We start from the raw sequence: 19706 nt of genomic DNA, 5'->3' as shown, positions 1-19706 counted from the left end.
AAACACCTGTCACTAACTCACAATAACCAATAAATCGATATGTGAAATTTGTATTAGCACAGTATCATTAATAACAGTTTTAGAGTTATCATAGACATTTGCACTATTGACACTGGTGTTCTTTATAATGCATTTTTATTTAATTTGCGGTATATTAGTGGTGTCTTTAGTGTGTCTAGTGGTGTTGCTTGGTGCTTTGAATGTTTAAGTGTTGTGTGTTTTCTGTGTGTTAGATGTTTTTTAAGATATATTTTATGTATCTTGAGTGTGGTGTGGAAATGTTTAAGTATTCTTTTTTTTTCTTTTTTCTTTTTTTAGTGTATTTGGGGGCGCTTTGAGGGAATATATGGGGTTTTGATAGGGCTTGTACTTTTTCTAAGATATCTAAAAAACATGAAGGTATTTATTCATTTGATGGTTTGATTAGGATAAGTTAGGTTTAGATCAATTCAGTTCATCAGTTTCACGAGTTGAAGATTGAGTAGATAGAAGAGTAGTTTTTAACTTTTTCTTAGTCTATTGTAGTTAATTAGTTTCATGTCCATAGCTTACCAAGTTTACTGATATTTTGTTATTATAAATTAAGCAGTGAATCTTTCTAACAAGGCTGTGTCTCATACAATTGCCGTCTCTGTATGTTAAGGGAATCGTATTTGTTAGAAATGTAGTTGCGAAATTGCTTCATCGAGTAGGGAGGCAACTGCAGTATATACGTGGATGCACATCTGTGAATGCATTGATAAGCGATCTGAGATTATAATGTATAATTTTTATATAGATAACATTATACACATTACAAAAATTATCAACTGTCTTGAAACTGGTTTTCCTCACTTATTTCCTTATTTGACGTTGCAGTGTGGTAGTGTGTTTCTGTGGCTTCTGGGTCAGTTTTTTTCCACCACCATTGTCCACATGGTCAAAAACAGTCAGTTCGGGATTAGAAAAAAAAAGCTATTTATTCATAAGCAATCTGTTCAAGGTACGTGTTCGAATTGTGATTTGTGAATTGCCTTTATACCCAAAACAAATAACGTGAACTGGATTAATCTGTTCCAGACCCACAGGTGATTACTTATTCAAACCTGCTTATCTAAACCTTTAAGATATGTAGTCATTGTAGTGATTCAAAAATACACACTCACTTGCTCAGCACTCAAGCACAGTGACATTTGCTGGTTGTGCTAGTTTGTATAAATGAGTTAATTTTCTCTTATCAATATCATAATATGTTTTATTTATTACGTTTTCCTTTATTTTGCAGGATCACTTGTCATCGTCCTCATCCCAGATAGTGAGTGAGCACACAGAGGCCCTGATGCTGTGTTAGTGGGACACATGAGAACATAAAGAAATAAAGGAAACTGCAAGAGCTTGTCAGGTCTACATGTGATAGTTCCTGTGTGAGCAAAGCTACCTAGTTGCACCTATCATCCTCATCCATACAGTTGTCTAATCTCTTAAAGCTTCTTATTAACTCAGCACTAACAATATGATTACCGAGTCTGTTCCATTCACCAACCACTGTTTACTTGCTTCAGGTCTGATTCAGTTACCTTGTCCCAATGTCCGTGTCTGCCTTTAATGTTTCGCTTGCTATTCTTGATGCCGCCTTTCATCTCAGGTCCCTCATTTACCCTGTGTCAGCTTTGCACGCGTGACGGACTTCATCTCGTCAGCAACGCTAGCAGCAGTATATCGACTTTAGTTTCTTCCGCTGCACTTGATACTCTCTTCCTGTTCTCGGGTAAACAATTCTTTCATACGCTTGCTTCATTTTTTTATAAGAGAGAGAGAGAGAGAGAGAGAGAGAGAGAGAGAGAGAGAGAGAGAGAGAGAGAGAATGGTCATAATGATTCACAGAAGAGAAAAAATGCTTTATTCACGTGTGTGTGTGTGTGTGTGTGTGTGTGTGTGTGCAGGGTGGAGGAGGAGTTGGCAAGGCACATTATCTTTTAGAAACAGAGTAAAATGCAAACAATTCTGGAAACTCTGAAAGGCGTTGATTAAATGTTGTAGAAGCTTCTCGAATCTCCTCACTAGAAATGTTTTTTTTTTTTTTTTTTTATCTTATTATTATTATTTTTTTTTTTTTTTTGCAGTGCTTTTTTAGTATTGGCAAAAATATGTCTAATGAAATTCAGACTGGCTAGGTAGTACAGATGGATCAGTATCACGAACATACCTTTTTTTCTACTCTCTTTTCTAGGAGGACACAAAGCTGTTAACAAAAATTTAAAGAAAATTTACTAACCTGACATACTTACCTTGGATCTGACGCTTCGACCTTCGTTCAAAACCCCAATAACTTCCATTATAGCATGTTCAATTATTAACTATCATTAAAATCAAGAAAACACTTCAGTATCCCATTAACATCTATTGGAGCCTTTAAAACTCCTCCTGAAATCATGAAAATTCCTTTGCAAATCCAGTCAGTCTCTATTAGAGCAGGTTTAACCATCACCAAAATTCTAACAACTTCTAGCAAGTAGCTAACATGTTGAGAATGGTCAAAGCAAGACGCTGGAGACTTTTGAAAACACGATCTTAACCCCTTCAATACTATGACGCATTTTTTTCTTGATTTCTATCATATGTTTAGCCGATTTTATTTGCATTAGGTAAGGTCTATGGAGATCAGAAGATCAATGGCCAGAGTCTTCATTATTTTAATCCCCCACGTAAGTTTTTGAAGCTGTATAAAATCACTGTATAGTAAGCAGAATGAATATGGAAAATCGTCACGGTAATCGTAAGATGAAAACACACACACACACACACACACACACACACAAAGAATAAGATCTGATTATTCACAAGGCATTGCATATTAAGTATAGATGCAGGTGAGGAAAGAGAGCTAAGTCAGAGACCTTTATTGGACACTGAGGTAGCCACGAAAGCCGCAGTGTACACAGACCCTTCACAACGATCATGTTCGGGTGGAAGTGATCGTCCACGTCAACCCGCTGGGAAACTTGTCCCTTCAAAACAAGAATTCACTCAACTAGCCCAGATACAAGCATTAATATAATTAATAACAAAGAAATGCCTGTTCCTTCCTATTTGACTAAGGATAAATTCACCAGCGGGTCAAACAGTAAAGACAGAACATTGTTATGCTTCGAGCTGGACCTCCGCTTCCTCCTCCTCCTCCTCCACTGCCACCACCATCACCACCAGCCTCAGCGTGACTCCCTCACCCTCGCCACGAGTAAAACATAACACCAACTTACGCCGACCTTAAGGAATCATTAGACAGCAGAGAGAGAAGGGAATCAGAGCTCAATGATGAAGAGGGTACGTGCTCCTCCAATAATAACACGCGCACGCGTCATGGTCTTGACACAGAGAAGATAAAACTCATTCACATTTTTTTTGTTTATACAGAAATGCAGAGTAACTATGTACAACCGCAACTATTATTAGTAGTACATACATCTAGGAAAACTCGGAAATATGCGTACATTATCATCCACCCCTAAAGGGATCGCACTTGTAATGGATAAACAGAGCTTTAGCACGGGTGAGCATGTATAGCTGAGAGGGACATGAAGAAACACGGTACATGGTATGTAGTAAGTCGATTAATTTTCAGACAATAAAGATGAATCATTACATCGTTTATAGTCGTAAATATATATTCCTATAGAGTTGAGTCGTTTTCAGGCCGGGCAGGAGGGCACGGGGTTTCCAGGTTTGGCCGAAAGGAGAGCACAGGGCGTCAAGATGTGTGGAGTAGACAGGTAAACATGGTACTACTACTTCAAGGTGTCGGTAGACAGGTGGGCACGGGAGCCGACCACTTGCCACCCTCCTGACAGGTGATAGTGTGCTCGCCGTGCAGAAGGAAGCCGTCGCTGCACGTGTAAGTGATGTTATCGTTTATGCCGTAGTAGAACTTGATGGAGCTCATGGTTCCCGAGATGATGATGCCGGGGTATATGCACACCTCATAGCCTGCGCGAGAGGGAGGCACGAGGTGAGCGAGGATCCTGCTGCTACCTCTCGAGAGAAACCAACTCACAGGAGGACGACGAGCATTACAATTATTTATCGGACTCTACAGCACAACAAAAGGTGAGTACACAATGAAAGGCAAGGGTGCACGGTGATTCACGCCCGCGGCTGGTACGCACACTGGGGGAGTGGCTTGGACCAGCTGCCGTCGTCCTGGCACACCAGCACAGACTCTCCAACAATCATGTAGCCACTCTTGCACTTGACTTCCATCACGTCCCCAGCGTTGTAAAGCCCTGAGCTATTCACCATGCCATGCTCGGGCACGCCGGGCGACGGGCACCTCGTCTCTGCCACAAGGGAGGGGTGAACAGAAGGGATGGTACGAGTGGGTACTTCACACACACACACACACACACACACACACACACACACACACACACACACACACACACACACACACACACACACACACACACACACACACACACACACACACACACACACACACACACACACACACACACACACACACACACACACACACACACACACACACACACACACACACACAATGATTCCACGTAAAGTTGATATTCCTGAAAGAGCGACATTGTGTTATTACAGTTCCTGGCAAAGCGCGCTGTGACAGGACTTACTCTCGCATCGGGGGAGAGGGACGGACCAGGCACCGGAAGGCAGGCAGGTGGCTTGCATGTTGCCCACCAGCGTGGCGCCCTGCTCGCACGTAAAAGTGATAACACTGCCCAGCGCCGTCACTCCGGGCGGATGGTGCCTCAACAGGTCTGTGTCGGAGGCGTTGAGAGTCGGGCACTCCACACCTGTTGGTCACACAAGTTCTGGGCTGGTTACTTAAGGATTCCCGTGTTCCCCAACCAGATCAAACATAAAGGAATGCTTACTTAGGGAAATACTTCTTTCTTAATGCAAACATCAAGAGAACATTGTGAAATACTCTCTCTCTCTCTCTCTCTCTCTCTCTCTCTCTCTCTCTCTCTCTCTCTCTCATTTTTTCCGTTTTCACATTTACACGTGGTCAAGAACAATGCTGCCCATGGGATGACACTAATCTATTGTTTCATAAATAATATGCAAATAGCAAATACAAGTGCAACAGTTTTATCGCGGGTATAACTTTCTATTACTGCTGCACACTTCCTGTTAGCAATTCAAATAACTCCTGATTCAGAACATGAAGCTGGAGGAAAACATTCGCAGGATTTTCTCCCAAGTCTCTCTCGAGATACTTCCCCGGAAATTAATTCAGAGCACGTTAATATTTTACCTCCATATTTCATCGCACATGCAATTAATTAGCAAAACTACAACACAGTCCATTAAGTCGCCCTCCCAGCTCACGTCTGATGTCGAGGGTGACGCTGTGGGCGTGGCCGGTGGGCGTGATGCAGGTAAAGGTTCCGGAGTCTCCCTCGTGAGCGGTGTAGATGGCCAGGCGGAACTCCAGCTGTGGATTCCTCATGGCGTCAGTTGTCCAGCCCGTCCAGTACTTCCTGTGGTCATGGTAGTGATGGTGGTGGTGATGTTAGGATGATCGAGGTAGTGGTGATGGTGGTGGTGATGTTAGGATGATCGAGGTAGTGGTGCACATGATGGTAACCTAGAAATCTTATGGTAATGCTCGTGATGTTTAGTGTGACGGTGGTAGCAGTGATAACAATGGTAGTAATAGTTGTAGCGGTGACAATAAGGTTAGGATGGGAGTGGTTAGTTTGAGTGTCAATTTTATGGTAGTGGGTGTAGTGGTTGATGTGACGGTGGCGAGGATGGAAGTAAAATGCCCATATTCAGAAACGCCTTCCCCTCTCACAATTTTCTAAGACCTCAAAGACCACTAGCCGGGTTTTCAATACAGTTTCCCCTTTTAATAAACTATAAATCTAGCCAATCTATCACCAAAACCATAAGAACACCCTTAAAAAATACGAGTATCTACAACTAGAAGCCTTTGGAAAGCAGTAATGGTGAGAGAGCAAAGTGCTTTTGAATACGGACCTAAATGCGGCAATGATAGTGGCGGCTGTAATACTGGTAGCTGTGGAAATGATTGCTGTGATGAAAGCACTAGTGATAACAATAGATCATACTTAGTAGGTATATGTGAAAGAGATTCTACGTCATGGTGCACTAGTGATAACCATAGATCATACTTAGTAGGTATATGTGAAGGAGATGCTACGTCTGGTGTACTTACAACAGTTAATATTGCTTTGTATGTAAGACTTATGATAGATTATGAGGGAAACATGTACACATAATATATCATGACTATATATAAGTTGATTCAAATGAAGAGGTAAAAAATACACATCGAACACACACACACACACACACACACACACACATAGATACGTTTAAACATACAACGTTTACATGTATACGTGTGTGTGTGTGTGTGTGTGTGTGTGTGTGTGTGTGTGTGTGTGTGTGTGTGTGTGTGTGTGTGTACAAATTTGCGAAGCTGATAATGTAAATAGAGAAATTCGTTAGTGAAAATAAAAGTTCTATATGAAAATAAATTAATATACAGATAGACAGACAAATAGGAAGCTAACTAACCAACTAACTAACTAAATAAACAAAAATATCAAAAAAAATAGACAAATAAACAAGCTAACAATACTAAACAAGTAAACAAAACAATAATAACATAAAAAAACAAATAAATATGCTAGAAGTGAACTAAACAACACTAACGAAATAGATAAACAAACATAGTCAAACAAAAACAAACAAAACTGAACAAATAGATAACACAAAACCTTAAAAAAAACATACAAGAAATTACCTAAACAACACAACACCAATTAAAAAAGCAATTAATTTAGCACCACCACCACCACCACCACCACCAGTAGACAGACAAGCACCACCACTACCAGCACCACCACCACCAGTAGGCAGGCAAGCAAGCACCACCACCACCACCATTACCACTAGTAGGCAACCACCACCACCATCACCACCACCACCACCACCACCATCACCACCACCAGGCAAGCAAGCATTACCACCACCACCACCAGGCAAGCAAGCACCACCACCACCACCACCACCACCGGGCAAGCAACAGGTGAATCTGACCCATGAAAGCAAACCAGCACGAAGCTCCGATGCGTGAACCCGAAACTCAATACTCAGGGAGGGCGATTCATATGCGCTTAGTTTTGATACTTGCAAATGAAACGTTAATTACCACAAGACTGCAATTCACAACTGGTTCACTGGGATGTTTGAAGAGCAAGATAATTAATGCAGGTTACGGCTTTTTTTTTTTTTTTTTTTTTTTTTGTCTTACTTGAGCTCAATGTTGATTTATATGCAAATAATCATTAATCTTGCCAAGGGTTTGTGTCTGTGTGTTCTCCGGGATCGATTAAGAGTAGCTAGCGGAGATTGACGGGAAGCGAGGAAGGTGGTGACGGGGTGGTGGTAGTAGTAGTGGTGGTGGTAGTGGTGGTAGTGGTGGTAGTTAGTAGTAGGAGTGAGTAGTAGGAGTTGTTGTTGTTGTAGTTGTAGTTGTACTAGAAGTTGTAGTAGTGGTGGTGGTAGTAGTAGTAGTAGTAGTAGCAGTAGTGGTAGTATAGTTGTTGTTGTTGCTGTTGTTGTAGTAGTAGTAGTAGTAGTAGTAGTAGTGTGGTGAGGGACCCTTGAGTGCTCGTGGTGGTAGAAGCATTGATAGTAATAATGTAAAATTTGACTGATTAAGGGTGATTATCTTAATAAAAATGCTTTGTTTGGGACCCTGAAAGCATGTTGTATAGTGCGAAACGAACACACACACACACACACACACACACACACACACACACACACACACACACACACACACACACACACACACACACATTTGTCCTTGGCTTTTGGCTAACTCCATTGATTTCTAAGGGAACTGGCAATTAAGTGGGCCTTTTTTTTTTTCATCTTTTTGTTGCCTCTGCCGGTTTTCCCTCTTACACACACTCACACACACACACACACACACACACACACACACACACACACACACACACACACACACACACACACAATCAGAGGAAAGACGCGTAACATGAATCTAGTAAGCGAGATTTATTAAGATTGCAATGTTTCTTCTGGAAAGGACAACCTGTAATCTAGCTTAGTTATGATTACTCTTTCGAAACTTTAACTTTGACTCACACTTGGGGAGAACACGAAAGTCAACGCAGATTTAGACCGAGTTATGACGACGGAACAACAGACGAATGCATTACAATGACTACCAGGCGTCACTCAGCAATTGACGGATGACCACAGGCGGGAGAATCACAGGACCAAATGAAATATAACACGACGCGGAGCAAGAGACAAGGAGGGCAACTCAAAATACAGCCAGTCTTACCAGCATTTTGTCAACTTGCGACATCTCATATTAAATTTCCTGTACTTGTAGTTTCTGTGTGGAGATAATCAAAGGTTAGTGAGGAGCGGTGCAGTGAGAGGAGAAGGAGGAGGAGGAGGGAAGCAAAGAACGGTGGACAGGGTAACAAAGCGCGTGGTGCGAGCAAGCCTAAAACACAAAAAAATCAGCAATCAGCATTAGTCAGAGTTAAGAGCGTGTCGGGGGTCCGAGGATGTGCTGGGTGAAATGGAATCATGCTCATCCTTTCTCTCTCTCTCTCTCTCTCTCTCTCTCTCTCTCTCTCTCTCTCTCTCTCTCTCTCTCTCTCTCTTTGTATGTGACCCTATGTATATAAAGGGACTCAGCGTGAGGGCGAGGCGTGTATCAAAACCCGCATGATGCACACAGGTCAGGCAGTGTGGCGAGCTCCCCTTCAAGGAAAGTGGCGTCAACTGGGCTGCTTGCTTTATTTTTTGGCACGTGTGTGTGTGTGTGTGTGTGTGTGTGTGTGTGTGTGTGTGTGTGTGTGTGTGATAATTTGATGACCTACCCGACCCCTTCCACTGCAGACCCAGACAGCTGTTGTCCCTCAGACAGAGGAAGGGCGTCCTTCCCTTTAGTGTTTTCTCCTGGGGCGGCTGCGACGTGCTCGACACTTAAGATGAGGTGAGGTGAGCAAAACACAACCCACTATGACATTACTTAACACAATACTTTACAAATATTTCATTACAGTATTCGAGATGCCATGTTTTATATCACACCCACGTCCCTCCAAAACGGAATATTGTTTCTTACTCACGGGTGAGTATGAGTGACGTTCCAGCGCGGGGTGCCATAGCGGCGCATCCAAAGGCACTCTAAATACAGTTCAGTGCCGGGGTAGACCAGCAGGCGTCCATCATTGGTCTGGGCGATGGGGCCGTTCTTGTGGCGGAACAGGATGGTCGGTGGCTTGTCCACTGTGGAATTGACATTGGCCAGATTCAAAAGTCGAATGTTACAGAATTGTTGATTTCTGGATGTATAAAAGTGAATCCAGTTATATTCAAATTTAATTTGATTAAGTGTTTGTATGAAAACTTTAAAACAAACAAATAAATGAATGAGTAAATAAATAAATAAAACAAATAAACAATTAAGGAGAAAAGCACGTACAGGCGTAGTCATATTCCCTGTTGAGGCCGAGACACTCCGGCTCCACGCCGCTCCACTGGCCGTTGATGCAGCGACGGTGAGACGAGCCTGAGAAAGCAAACTTGCCGATGTCCGCACACCGAGACACCTGCAACGCGGAAAAGAATTTATTTTTAAAGGGAAAATATTCTGAGCTCCGCGCGCACGTGTCTCCTTTCTTCCTCTTCCCGCCTAGGTTCCTTTTTTTTCCAACATCAATGGGAGGGAGCAAGTACCCTTCAGTGGAGGGGTCTTTTGACCGTCTCAATTTGATTATTCACTGTGTAGGCGTACTAGCCATTTGAAAGGGTGAATAGAGAAAGGCTGCACCTGTGAAGAGAGTGAGCGGCTCTCTGGCCCATCACCGTCTATAAATAAAATGTAGAAGACAGGAAATGAATATAGAGATGGCATATGGTGCTCTTACTTCTGGAGGAGAGCACCCAGCACTGCACTCGTCGTGGTGCGAGGCGATAGCTGGTGAGGTAAGTAATAGTCTGGGTTGTGGAACATTGAGGTGCATCAGGCCAGCCACTCATTGATCACTGGCTGTTTCCAATACTAAGGCGATATGAATCCCATTATTTTGATTTGTCGTGTTTATAATCCTTCCAATATCTCCCTTGCCATCTTTTAATGAGGTAATTGACTGTTGCCTTGTATAGCACTCCGTTAGACCACTGTCAGGGATGTATGGCGTCTGGTTACTGACTTACTGGAACATATTTGACCCTAAACAAGAAAACAAGTTAGTTCTGATAGCGACGACTCTGAGAGCACTATATAAGGACATCGTCACAAGAGCTGTGATATTGTATAAGAAAAACCTGTGAGCGTCGGTCAGACGTCGCCGTAATAGTATTTATTCTTGTCATGCGTCACCAGTGAACAACAGACTCGCAGTACAGTACATGACGTTCATTCAAACTTAAGCCACATGATGACACAAAGAGATAAATTTCCTCCCACTAGTGCCTCCAGGGCCCTTCCTACCCACCCCTCTTCCCCTACAGGAAAAGATCATCGGTCCCACTAGGAACACAGGGCCTCACCAGCTCCGTGCCTGGCGGCAGCTCCACCTCCTCCTCTCGCAGCTCCCGGTCCTCTAGAAAGGTCACCAAGTAGGGTTGGATATTCCTCCAGGTACAGGATATATTTCCTAAAACTAGGTCATCTTCCAGCTCTTCCTCTTCAAAGAATATCGTGGCTTCCTCCTCTCCCTCCATCACGGCGCAGGGGGACGGGGAGCGCTGTCCAATCCATGACCCGTCTTCACAATGAATTCTCCATGTGGTTTTCTCTCCTATAGTGTTGGCAATGCAGTTGAAGGTCACTTCCGTCCCATGGGGGAACCTGGAGGGAGAGGAGCAGGGATGGGAAAGGACGCTGACTGCAGAAATTAAAGGAATGAGCATGGAGGCGCTTAAGGTGGCAGGAATGGAAGACGAATATAAGACTCGTATATTTCGATAGTAAAAACTTTTGAGAGCTCGCCTTCAAATGAACGTGTATCTCTATACTTTGTAATTAGAAAAAATGAAAACAGTGAGTAAAAACACGAATGTAAAGTAAGAAAATATGTATATAGTATAAGCAAGAGAAAGAATGTGTAAGGGAAAAATATCAAGTAAAAATGTGACGAGATATACACGAGGAAAGGACAGAGAATTGTACAAATTTCCGCCCTGGCCGCCACAGTCACCCTTGTCTTCCCCTTGTTACCTCTGCTCTGTCTGGTGGAGGGGCTGGCCGTTCTTGTAGATAAGGGTACCCTGCACTCTGGCCGGCGGAGAGCAAGGAGGATGAGGGCCTGCCTCTAAGTCAATGTTGGTGATGTCTCCTCCCGGGGTCAGATCACCGGCACCGTAGGACAGCATCACTTTGAAGAAAACACTATTAATCCCTTCAGTGCTATGACGCATTTTCATATTCATTATTCGGCAATTTCACACAGCTTCAGAAACGTATGTGGGGATTAAAATAGTGAAGATTCTAGCCATTAACCTTCTGATCTCCATAAATTCCTCCTAATGTAAATAAAATAATCTAAATGTCTAAAATAATCTAATCATACTCATGGTAAAAATACATCACAATACTGAAGGGGTTAAGCATCCTAAATGTCATCCAGAATTCAGATAAGGAAAAATAATGACGATAAAAAAAGCACGTAATTCACACAGCTGACCAATGCAATAAGAGGGTCCACCAGTGACAAAGTAAATGTCCGAAGCTAAAGTAGTAAAGAGAAAAGGAGGAAGGAATGCTCACTAGTGGCGGTGCGGACCAGTGGATCTAGAAGGATGTCCTGCGGGTGGGTCGCCTCAGCGGGGGTCACACAGGTGGGCGAGACTGGCCGCAACTGACCTAAATGACACGTGACCCGCGGGATACCTACCAACCAGCCCTCCTCGCACGTGTAATTCACCTGTTCCCCGTGCGCCACCTGGCTTCCGGGAGACAGCAGGGCGGTGTAGTTGACGTGAGGCACCTCGGGCAGCAGGCACGGCTCTGGGTGAGCAGGGACGGGAAATGTTAGGTGGGCGTGGTGGTGTGACGCCTCAAAGAACATCAAGGCTAATACTAAACTAGACTGAGGTTTGAAGGAGAGAGAGAGAGAGAGAGAGAGAGAGAGAGAGAGAGAGAGAGAGAGAGAGAGAGAGAGAGAGAGAGAGAGAGAGAGAGAGAGAGAGAGAGAGAGAGAGAGAGAGAGAGAGAGAGAGAGAGAGAGAGAGAGAGAGAGAGAGAGAGAGAGAGAGAGAGAGAGAGAGAGAGAGAGAGAGAGAGAGAGAGATGAGCCTCATTGATGGGATTGGTGGTACTGAGGAGGAGCAGAGACAAGAAGGAGTGGGAGGCGTGCAGGGACTCACCGGGCTGGCACTCTGGTCTGGCCCCGGTCACCGTCCACTCGCCGTACCAGCAGCGTAGGGTCGGATTGCCCAGGACGTTGTACCCGTGGCTGCAGGAGAACTCCACTACCTCCGCGTGCCCGATGGTAGCCCGCTCCGGTACCTGCACTCCGTTGAAGGTGTAGCGGCCATGGGAAGTTTCTGGCACCGAGCACGGCACTGTCCCAAACACACACACACACGGCATGAGAGGCAGGTAGGGCATGCCACACGCGAGCCGCCACTAGGGTAGGCCTACCGTGCAAGACAGGGAGCACACTGCCACATCACTCACACGTGAGATTGCACTCATCAACAATTTAGATACAAGCTGTGTTCATACGATGACAAGAAATGAAGCTCCTTTATAAGTATTGACTATTTTTGTTTATCGTGACAAAAGAAAACTTTCGTAGAAAAAAAAAAGTGTAAAAGAAAATTACTGATTAGAGACGAGTAGTGGTACAGTCACCTCAAACTCTGGATCAAACTCTTCCCGAGGTGTGCAAATTCCCTCACTTATTCGCGTTTACCACAGGATCTCTTACCTTCCTGGTGGTGACTGTGACACCCGCACTGTAATCTTGACATATAAGTAAGAAGTATTCCGAGAGGCATGCGATGAATGAATATACACCACGGTCAGCACACTTTTCAGCTGCTTTGACTCTCACTACTTCATGAAAAATAAATTAACTTCGTTATAAATCGTTACGTAATCTAAAGTTATTTGAAGAGAATAATAGTTCCAAGAAACAAAAAGCAACAGAAAAATTTAGTGTTGCATGTGGAGGAGGGAGGCTCCCTCCTGGAGAGGCAGGAATAGGAAGCCTTTCTCTTTTTTCTTTCTTTACATTGAAGGTTCGGGATGGTAAATGCCTCCCGCCCATGCACTTGCTTCCCTCCCGCCAACTCATTCCCTTTTACAAGTGCCTGAAGGGCCCAGCGCACTTCGGTTGGGGGAAAGTTTCCTGTTGCCGCACATTCACATTACCAATCCACCCGTTTATAGCTCCCCATGATACTTACAGAGAGAGAGAGAGAGAGAGAGAGAGAGAGAGAGAGAGAGAGAGAGAGAGAGAGAGAGAGGAAGGAGGGGGGCACAACAGTAGTAGAAACAGATGACACAAGAGGAAGTGTAGCATGAAGGGAAGATAATCTTGCCTCACACTGAAGTTCTTGAAAAAAAAAAAAAGGGAAGGGCTGCATTATAAGCAAGACGGTGTGGGATGTAAAGTTTGGTGAACAACGCACATTTTCATAATACTTGGTGATGTCATTAACTTGCATTACACGCCGTGCATTTTGCCTCAACGAGTTCCACCTTGGTCTTGTAAAGCGTCCTTGTTAGAGATTACTTACCCCGAGGAGATCTGGACGATGTGGACAAAAGAAGCAGTGTTCTCGTGCGCTATTCCGTATCTAGCAAACGCTTCGCTCTCTCACCACTACTATTTTCAAAGGGCACAGAGATGATTAGCGGAGTTTTCAAGAGTGTTTCTCCAGTTAATAATGTAGAAATCTTATCAATCTACCTCTACAACCTTATAAACATCTTACAAAATGCGTATGAATTTAAATAAAATCTTTTGAAATAGTGGAAGTAAAACGCAGAACGCAGAAGTGTTTGAGAATTCGAACCCTGGAATGTAACGACGCCACGGTGAGCCGAGGAAGCGATCACTGTTCCTGCTGATGGCGGCTCCCTCTCCGCTCTCTCCGCGGCGTGATAATGATGACTCTCCCACTCGTAAAAATTTCTGCTACGCATTTCTCGCACTGGGAAAGAAACCCGGTGAGGCGGAATGGCGCACACACAGCAGCTATGATAATGATGATGGTGATAATAATAATAGTAATGATAATAACAAAAATAATAGTAATAACAATAACAATGAAGAAGAGGAAGAGAATGTCTGGCCCAGTCGACGCTTTTATTTTATTTACTTATTTGTTTTATTTATTCGTTTATTTATTTATCTATTTATCTTTTTTGAGAGAGGAATGGTAAAAAATTGAAAGTATATGATGGTCTTCCCACCTTACAATGTCAAATATTCCTGCTTGTGAGGAGAGCTATTCCAGCAGAGTGACTGATTCTCGGCACGCGGAGTAAAAGACAAGGCTTGAGCTTAATGCCTATCGACTGCACAAAGGTCATTAACCTCTCCATATTCGGACACATTTTTACTTCGAAATTTGTGCACGGTTAGACCATTTTATTGACATTAGGAAGGGTCTATGGAGAGCAGAAGATTAATGGCCACAGTCTTCACTATTTAAATTCCCACATGTGTTTCTGAAGCTGTGTAAAATCACCAAATAGTAAGCAGAAAGAATATGGAAACGCGTCATAGTACTGAAGTGGTTAAGACAGACATGTAGACTTGTGGCAATCCTTAGATGGGGTGGAAGAGAAAGCACCACCAAGCTCACCAAATAATACGCAGACTCTTCTTTCCGGCAACCGTCCGAACAGCGAAGTGAGGTTGTAACAGAAACACGTATTCACACATTTTCTCTCTTTTTTTTTTCTGATGATTTCCACAGCAATAAAAGTCAACTGTTTCTCCTTCCCTGTCCGTCACAAGTACTTACGAGGGTAGCATTTCTCGGCCGTGGTAATTCACACTGACCCCGGAAAAAATATCGTAATAATGTAATAGAATCCTTACCTTTCAGAAACACGAGCGACTGACTGACCTATACGTAATAATATACCACGATTGTTATCTTTTAAAAAACTAAACGACTGATGGACTTACACGTAATAATGTACCACGATCGCTACCTTTTACGCAGAAACCCAAGCGACTGGCAGACCAATACGTATTGTTGGCGTCAGCAGAACCGGAATATATGCATTTCATAAACGTCGTGACGAGCTGACGCTATATACTGACGAAAACTTTTTATCCAGTTCGCTTCAATATCCTGTCTTGTGAGTGTCAGCACCTTTACTCTTGCAGCGACCCAGGCATGGTCAATATTGGATGGAGACTCGATACTTGTCGGTATTACAAAGGAGTTCAATAATATCGATCAGTGTTCTTCAAGCCGCTCTACCATGCATCTCTCTAAGGCTCGTATTCTGAAACGCTTTGCTCTCTCACCATCAATGCTTTCCAAAGGCTCTTGTTGAAGATATTGATGATTTTAACCCCTCTAATACTGAGATGCATTTTTACCCGGAGTTTTGGATGTGATTGAACTATTTTATTTGCATTAGGAAGGGTCTACGGAGGTCAAAAGATTAATAGCCACAGTCTTCACTATTCTAATTACCCACATAAGTCTATGAAGCTGTATAAAATCGCCAAATAGTAACCAGAATGAATATGAAAACTCAGAATGGTACTGAAATGGTTAAGGATATTTCTGTGGTTCTGGTGATGGATTGCCTAGATTTCTTACTAAATGAAAAAAAAATTAAATAAATAAAAACCCGGTTAGTCTTCTCTGTGACCTTAGAAAATTGTGGTGATAGAACAAACAGTTTCTGAATACGAACTTAAGCCATAAAGATGGGATGGATTGGCAAGATTTCTTATTAAAAAGGAAAAATAACTGTCTTAAAAACCCGGTTAGTCTTCTCTGTGGCCTTGAAAAATTGTCGTGGTGAGAAAGCAAAGCATTTCTAAATACGAACTTAAGCCTTGAATATAGGATGGATTGGTAAGATTTCTCTGTAACAGGGAGGGAAAAAAATATGTCTAAAAATCCCGGTTAGTCTTCTCTGTGGCCTAGAAAAATTGTCATGGTGAGAGAGCAAAGCATTTCTGAATACGAACTTGAGCCATGAAGATAGAAACCTCTGCTCACAGCCTGCATACAACCTGCCATGGGTGTCTCTGTTCACCACATGCTCTGATGTTCTGGTGCTGAAGGAGGAACTGGACGAAACTCGGTTAATTGGTGAACTGAGGACACATTAACTACTTCACCAGTTATGAGTTAGACTGCTGTCACGCTTTCCTTTTTTCTTTCATTCTTCGAGTTTAAAGTTTGTGCAGTAATCTCTCTCTCTCTCTCTCTCTCTCTCTCTCTCTCTCTCTCTCTCTCTCTCTCTCTCTCTCTCTCTCTCTGTGTTTCTTTTTTTTTGTGTATTTATCAGTTTCACATTTTACTTAATTTCTGAAGAGTTGTCTGATCGCTAAATAACAAATAAAAAAAAAGAGGAATACATTGTTTAGCACTCAAACTATCTGTATACATGTTTGCATGTATCCATCTATCTGTAATATTCTTTTTTAACACTATTCAGCAAGTTACTGAGCACACCCGAGATATCTTCAGCAGTGACATCGCCTCGCACAGACTCGCCCGACCTGCCTGCCTGGCTCTACGTGCCCCTCGTCCCCTGGTGCCATAAACCCGAACCTTAATTGTGAAGGAAAATGTTACAGCACGAATGAGACATAATGGAGGCGCTAAAGTGTCATCATAATAACCACGCCTTACGCTACGTGCCACCCATCCACACGCTCTTATTACAGAAACTAATCTATCTGTCTATTTATCTATCTAACTATCCATCTATCTATCTATCTATCTATTTCCCTCTCTCACACACATACACACACGCACACGTTAGTATCATCCTCAGTGGCCATTCGTTTTCATTGCAAACTTTTTTTTTGTCTTTTTTACATCCTAACTGCTTGTAATATATGTAATGCTTCGTTTTGCTGCAACATTTCGTGAAGTCTTTAAATCGTATGCAGAATATTACAGCGAATGTTGCCTATTTCTCTAGATGTTACTCACACATACACACACACACACACACACACACACACACACACACACACACACACACACACACACACACACACACACACACACACACACACACACACATGCACACACACACACACACACACACACACACACACACACACACACACACACACACACACACACCGCGTAGTGTAGTGGTTAGCACGCTCGACTCACAATCGAGAGGGCCGGATTCGAGTCCCGGTAAGCGGCGAGGCAAATGGGCAACCCTCTTAATGTGTAGCCCCTAGTAGCAAATAGGTACGGGATGTAACTCGAGGGGTTGTGGCCTCGCTTTCCCGGTGTGTGTTGTGTGTGTTATGGTCTCAGTTCTACCCGAAGATCGGTCTATGAGCTCTGACCTCGCTCCGTAATGGGGAAGACTGGCTGGGTGACCAGCAGGCGACCGAGGTGAATTACGCACACACACACACACACACACACACACACACACACACACACACACACACACACACACCTCATCATAATGGTGGCGGCTGTTCCCGAGGCTTAACCGAGAAATATCCCCAAAATATGTGTATTAAAAAGTTGTTGCTTTTTTCTTTATCTATTTTTACTTTTGATTTATTTTTCCTATTTGTTTATAATTTTTTTGAAAGCTAAATTTTCATATTTTTTCCTAAACAGAATGAACCCAAAAAGAAATGTTCTGCGAGGAGTGTTATAAATTGTATCCATTTATATATGTTGCAAACCTCCCGCCCGCCACATTACCACCTTGTCCTCCTCAACACTGCTTCCCTTGCCAGTACCTCCCCCGCCAGCCCGCCTGCCAGCCCACCCCTTCGCCTGCCCTAATACAGCCCTCCAGCCCACCCCAACATTACGCCCGCCCACCACCGCCACTTTGTCTGCCATGCAAGGCCGCCTCACCAACACTCTTCCCAAAGCACCGCCTCCATCACCTCTCCCTCCCGCCCTCCCCGCCGCGCCTGTTGTCCATCTCTATGGCACGAAAAGCTCATCCTCCGGGACGAGGGAATGCTGTTGATGGGTTTTATGGCCAAGGAAAAAAATCATGGGCTCGAAAAAAACAATTTTGCTAAAACATAACTGAGAGAAAGGCCGCTCGTTAGGTCTAATTTGAGCTTCATAGTTGAAATGGTTTTAGATAAAGCGAGTCACACTCACTCACTCACACACACACACACACACACACACACACACACACACACACACACACACACACACACACACACACACACACACACACACAGAGAAGAAGAGGGGAAAAAGTATCCGAAAAGCATAATCCTGAGTGGCAGAGTGGTTGGATGGGGCATCAAGCGTCGCTTAAAGAATGTAGTGGATGACAGTGTGTCAATATTTTCGGAAGAGTCATGGTGAGTAATTCTATTAAGCAAAGGAGCGCTCAGCCACACAGGGCAGCTGGCGGCCTGAGGGGAGAGGCGGCGGGTACTCACGGGATAAACACTCAGGCTTCATGGGTCTCCACCTCCCACGGGAACACTTGGCAGTTTTGTTGCCCAAGTTGAGGCCGTGGCCGTAGAGACACGTGACTTTGACGCGCGCCCCTGCTGAGAAGGTGTAGTTCTTGTCCCTCCCAGCCCGCAGCACCTCCAGGCGAAGGTAGGGCTCGTCGCCAAGCTCCTCGCAGTGCGGCGCTGTGAAGAATGGCTCAGAATAAAGCTATCTCAAATAATGAGCTTCATCATTAATTCAGTATTTTATGAGATCGCCATTCAGCGCGGTAAAAGTTTCGTACAAGCCATTAATTGTCTCCACCATGTACTACAACGAATCTTACCTCTCTTCCCTTTCCTTCGTTTCTTATTCTTGTTCTTGCCTTTCCTCTTTTCATCACCTTCATTCTGCCTCTTGGGACTTCTTGATATCCTGGACGACTGGCGCGCTGCCTTCCTGCCTCCTCCCACTTCCTCTTCCCTTATGAGTATTTTACTCACTTCCACACCGTCATGCTCCTCTTGGATGAATTTAGCCCACGTCTCGAAGTGCCTCTTACTCTCGGAATATTCTTTGGCGCGAAAGTATAATTCCGACAAGTGACTACTCGCTGGAGAGGACAGCGGAGTCTTTGTGGAGGAAATTGTTGGGTCGTTAGAAGATCTCAGAAGAGCGTCGTCGTAATGAGCCGGCTGTGTCAAGGCACTCGGCTCAACGGAGAATGAGAAGCCGGCAACTGTGTTCGTCTTGTCTCCGCTCCCACCCTCCTCCTCCTCCTCCTCCTCGGCCATTTTAAGAGCTGTTCCCAAGCCCTGCACCTCCTCCTCTGTTTCTTGCTCCATCTCACTCTCGCTACTCATGTTGAAGCGTTCGTGGAAGTCTGAAGCATTGACGGATCTCGTCCACCTCACTCGTGGGTGCAGTTTTGGGGAACACCTGGGGGAGAGGGGGAAGGGAAAGAGACAATTTACTCATCAATATTTATTCCATTACCTTTGGCAGAACCGGAATCTACCAAAATGCGCTTTGAAAATTACCATGTTGTGCTCTAC

At 43.9% G+C, this 19706-nt stretch overlaps 1 protein-coding gene across 4 annotated transcripts in view; it reads right to left on the bottom strand.

Moving 5' to 3' along the window:
- Positions 1-2864: 2864 nt before the first annotated feature.
- The window catches only part of LOC123516957, a 74795-nt gene continuing 57953 nt past the window's right edge, over positions 2865-19706 (bottom strand). For 2 of the 4 annotated variants that reach the window (XM_045276749.1, XM_045276752.1), the window contains 13 exons: positions 18998-19590; positions 18654-18854; positions 12412-12609; positions 11813-12052; positions 11264-11420; positions 10594-10894; positions 9524-9650; positions 9168-9327; positions 8916-9020; positions 5344-5495; positions 4623-4805; positions 4143-4313; positions 2865-3963 (listed from right to left, as the gene is read on the bottom strand). In XM_045276749.1, the coding sequence (XP_045132684.1) occupies positions 3770-3963; positions 4143-4313; positions 4623-4805; positions 5344-5495; positions 8916-9020; positions 9168-9327; positions 9524-9650; positions 10594-10894; positions 11264-11420; positions 11813-12052; positions 12412-12609; positions 18654-18854; positions 18998-19590 (2782 nt within the window). In that variant the 3' untranslated portion in view covers positions 2865-3769. Of the gene's footprint in view, positions 3964-4142; positions 4314-4622; positions 4806-5343; positions 5496-8365; positions 8420-8915; positions 9021-9167; positions 9328-9523; positions 9651-10593; positions 10895-11263; positions 11421-11812; positions 12053-12411; positions 12610-18653; positions 18855-18997; positions 19591-19706 lie in introns of all 4 variants that reach the window. The other 2 variants (XM_045276750.1, XM_045276751.1) reach the window with 2 other exon arrangements.

This window comes from Portunus trituberculatus, chromosome 41, assembly GCF_017591435.1.
Source record: "Portunus trituberculatus isolate SZX2019 chromosome 41, ASM1759143v1, whole genome shotgun sequence".
In the NCBI taxonomy this organism is placed as follows: Eukaryota; Metazoa; Arthropoda; class Malacostraca; order Decapoda; family Portunidae; genus Portunus; species Portunus trituberculatus.
Note: the sequence above shows the minus strand (reverse complement) of the source record. Positions and strands in the feature narration are given on the sequence as shown.